Below are 4,137 nucleotides of genomic sequence, written 5' to 3' on the forward strand. Positions count from 1 at the left end.
ACCTCATCCGCAGCTGCAGCTGCGGCTGACGCTACGCTAGGCTAGCAGTGTAAATTGCAGAGAGGAAGCGAAGTCGGAGACGAAGATTCTATTCGCCTCTTCCTCCTCTCTCTCTCTCTCTCTCTCTCTCTCTTCCCCTTTTGCTCGCACTGCTCTCGTTTCCTCCGCCTCCTCCCTCCCCTTTTCCCACGATCCCACGCGCCGTACCGCGCCACGGCGGCGGCCACCTAGTTGAAGAACACAGCAGAATTCGCGCTCTTCTCTCATCGATTCATGAGCGGCAGGCCGCAGCGCCGGCGACGACCATGAGGGCGGATCTCAGCACCATCCAACAGACGCTCACGCCGGACGCGGCGGCCGCGCTCGCGCGAGCCATGGACGAGGCGGCGCGCCGGAGGCACGTCGCCACCACGCCGCTCCACGTCGCCGCCGCGCTCCTCACCGCGCCGGCCGGCCTGCTCCGCCAGGCCTGCGCGCGGGCCGCGGCCGCGGGGGGCGCCGCCTCCGGTGGCGCTGGCGCAGGCGCGCACCCGCTCCACTGCCGCGCTCTCGAGCTTTGCTTCTCCGTCGCGCTCGACAGGCTGCCCGCCATGGCGGCCGGCGCCAAGGCCGGCGGGGCGGCTCAAGCGCCTCCCGTGTCCAACGCGCTCGTCGCGGCGCTCAAGCGCGCGCAGGCCCAGCAGCGCCGGGGCTGCCCGGAGGCGGCGCAGCAGCCGCTCCTCGCCGTCAAGGTCGAGCTGGAGCAGCTCGTGCTCTCCATCCTCGATGATCCCTCCGTCAGCCGCGTCATGCGCGAGGCCTCCTTCTCCTCCGCCGCCGTCAAGAACACCATCGAGCAGTCCCTCACATCGCCCTCGCCGTCCTCTTCCGCCGCCGCGTCTAGCCCCGCCACCACGCCAACCCCGTTCTCCCCGTCCCCTTCCCCTCTCCCGCGCGCCGGCACCGCCAGCGCCTACCTCAACCCTCGCCTCGCGGCCGCCGCCTCTGGGGACGACGCGCATAAGGTGCTCGACGTCATGCTCAAGCCGGCGCGCCGCAACCCAGTGATCGTTGGGGACGCCGGCCCGGACGCGATTCTCAAGGAGGCAATCCGGAGAATCCCAACGGCCAGCTCGCCTGCCCTTGCTGCGGCCAAGATCCTGCGCCTGGAGGCCGACCTCGCTAAACTCGCCGGAGACAAGGCGGCCATGGCTGACAGGATCGTCGACCTAGGCGCCGTCGTCGAGAGGCTAGTCGGTGACCACGGCGGGGTGGTTCTTGACCTCGGGGACCTCAAGTGGCTCGTCCAAGGCCCCGCCGCACCCTCGTCGGAAGGGGGCAAGGCGGCCGTTGCTGAGATGGGCCGTCTGCTCAGGCGTTTCGGTCGCGGCCTTGTGTGGGCCGTCGCCACGGCGGCGTGCGCCACGTACCTCCGATGCAAGATCTATTACCCCGGGATAGAGGATGAATGGGATCTCCATGTCGTGCCCATCGCCCGCACCACGCCGCCGTGTCTTGGGGGACCTGCTCTCATCAGGTGCGTCCCACTTCATTTTCACCTTCTTTCTTGGATTGGATCCCCATCTTTTAACATGTCTGGTCTTGTGCAATTCCTTTCTTCATCCTTTGATCATTGCTGCTGGAAAAATCAATACTAGTACTTCCTAGGCTTCAAATTTTGCAGTATCACTCGTTCTAGTCTAATTCTAGACATGTAACCAACTATCGAATTTTGTTAGGCCTGGAGGTAGTGCAATTCTCAGCAACTCGATGGGGATGTTGTCACCGATGCCCCGGCCTGCGCCAGTGATACCCACACCTCTCCAATGGCGGCCAGGGGGTGACCATACCCCAATGTGCATGCTTTGCAAGGATGGTTATGAGCGCGAGCTCGCCAAACTTACAGCAGAGCGAACGGACAAGCCAGTATCCGGCCCTCAGGCTACAAACCCTGGTTTGCCACACTGGCTGCAACGCACTAGTGATCAAAATCAGGTTTGTGTTTCTCCATGCTTAGTCTTGACAAAGCAACCTATTGTTTTATTGAAATCCTCATCAATATAATCATCTGTGTTCTCTACAGTCCAAGGCACAAGAGTTGAAATGGAAGAGGAGCAAGGATGAACTTGAGAAGAAGTGGCGTGAAACGTGTGCCCGCGTCCATTCGACCCGTGCTGGAGCACCAGCACTCTCTGTGCCATCGATCCCGCTCGGTCCACGCCCACGTGTCGAGCCCAAATTGGCAATTGCAAGGAGTGCTGCCGTTCCCACTCTTAAGATGAACACCAATTGGGAGAAGCCAGCAGCCACTCCGACACTTGAGCTCCACAAGAGCCCACCAGGAAGCCCAGTGAAAACAGACCTTATGCTTGGTCGCTTGGACCCTGCCTTTAATCCTACTGTGGAGAATGAACAGAAGGAAAATTACGAGGGCCTAACTGCCATGCAGAAGGCTAAGATAGCTGGAATTTCGGATATTGATTCCTTCAAGAGGCTCCTCAAAGGGCTAACAGAGAAGGTTAGCTGGCAGTCTGATGCAGCTGCAGCCATCGCTGCTGTTGTGATACAATGCAGATCTGGAAGTGATAAGCGTCGGACCCTTCGAACAAGAGGTGACATGTGGCTCATGTTTGTTGGCCCTGATCAGGCAGGTAAGCGGAAGATGGTGAACGCACTGTCTGGGTTGATGGTGAACGCAAGACCAGTGATTGTGAACTTTGGTGGTGACTCCCAGTTGAACATGGGTTTCTGGGGGAAGACTGCGCTCGATCGGGTTACTGAGGCAGTTCGGCAGAACCCATTCTCAGTAATTGTTCTTGAAGGCATTGATCAATTGGACATAGTTGTTCGTGGAAAGATCAAGCGGGCAATGGAGACAGGCCGTCTTCCGGACTCTCGTGGCCGTGAGGTCAACCTTGGCAATGTCATCTTTGTTCTTACTACCAACTGGGTACCCGAGGAAATTAAAGGGCCAAACATCGAGACTTTGCTCCAAGGTGAAGGAAGGATGCTGGAGATATCAAGCTCTAATTGGCAGCTAGAACTCTCTATTGGGGACAAGCAGGTCAAGCACCGAGCAGATTGGCTCTGTGATGATGCTCGCCCTTCAAAGGTAGCAAAAGAATTGTCCAGTGGTCATGGTCTGTCTCTTGACCTCAATTTGGCAGTTGGTGCCTTGGATGACACTGAGAGCTCGCATAATTCCAGCGATCTCTCTGTGGAGCAAGAGCAAGAGAAAGGGCAGCTTGCAGTCCTGTGCTCAACGCCGGCTCCTGACTGCGATCTATTGCAACTCGTTGATGATGCCATTGTGTTTCGCCCAGTCGACTTTGGTCCATTTAGGAAGATTATTACAGATTGCATATCAGCGAAATTCGAGTCGGTCATGGGGAGCAGCAACTCATTCAGAATCGATGAAGATGTCATTGACCGCATGGTTAGCAGCGTCTGGCTCGCCGAGGAGAAGATTGATGACTGGGCCGGTAAAGTACTTGTGCCAAGCATTGAGCGATTGTGGCACAATGTGAAGCATGATAATGCGCGCACTGTCGTCCGTCTCGCATCAGTTGTGGATAAGGCATCGCCAAGGTGGGGTGGGGGGAAGGAAGGGCTACCGGCGGCAGTAACGATCGCCATCGATGGCATGTAGAGGGCATTGGAGAAAGTAAATTCTTTGTACGGTAGATATGTAAATATTTGGGGCAACTCTCTTGTTATAAGCTTGACGGAGGTAAACCTCCTGAAGTACATAGGAGGAGAGGGGGAGTGAATATCCTTTGACTACCAAATAGGCAGGAGGTTATAGATCTTATGACACCCAAATGTGGTTATAGTTTTGATAATATTTATAGCTATGGTCCTTGGAACTAAAAATGGATATGTTCTTTTCCTCTTCCTATTGTTATGAGGGTGGACAATTTAGAGAGAGTAAATACTGATACTTGATATGTTTGTTTTTGCCCTGAAAGTAAATAGATTCACATATTCAGGTCATCTAATTGGATTGGTGTCTAGGGTAAGGTATACCCCTATTTAGCAGGATGTTGATAAACAGGGAAACGTGGTCTTCAAATATTCTCACCAAGTCTTCAATATGGTCTTGTCTGGAGTACTATTTCCTCATATTTTGCTCGGTTATCCTTGGTGTACATCGTTTTC

The 4,137-nt window shown here is 55.7% G+C and overlaps 1 protein-coding gene across 1 annotated transcript; it reads left to right on the top strand.

Annotated features, from left to right (window-relative positions):
* Positions 1-522: 522 nt before the first annotated feature.
* LOC124685121 (protein SMAX1-like) lies at positions 523-3,926 on the top strand (the record flags this gene model as incomplete). The annotated part of the gene is given in 3 exon segments (XM_047219444.1): positions 523-1,516; positions 1,719-1,974; positions 2,063-3,926. Coding segments are annotated over 3 exon segments (2,816 nt in total), but the record flags the coding sequence as incomplete, so codon positions are not given.
* Between the last annotated feature and the right edge of the window lie 211 nt (positions 3,927-4,137).

The sequence above is a fragment of the Lolium rigidum genome, chromosome 1, assembly GCF_022539505.1.
Source record: "Lolium rigidum isolate FL_2022 chromosome 1, APGP_CSIRO_Lrig_0.1, whole genome shotgun sequence".
Classification (NCBI taxonomy): Eukaryota; Viridiplantae; Streptophyta; class Magnoliopsida; order Poales; family Poaceae; genus Lolium; species Lolium rigidum.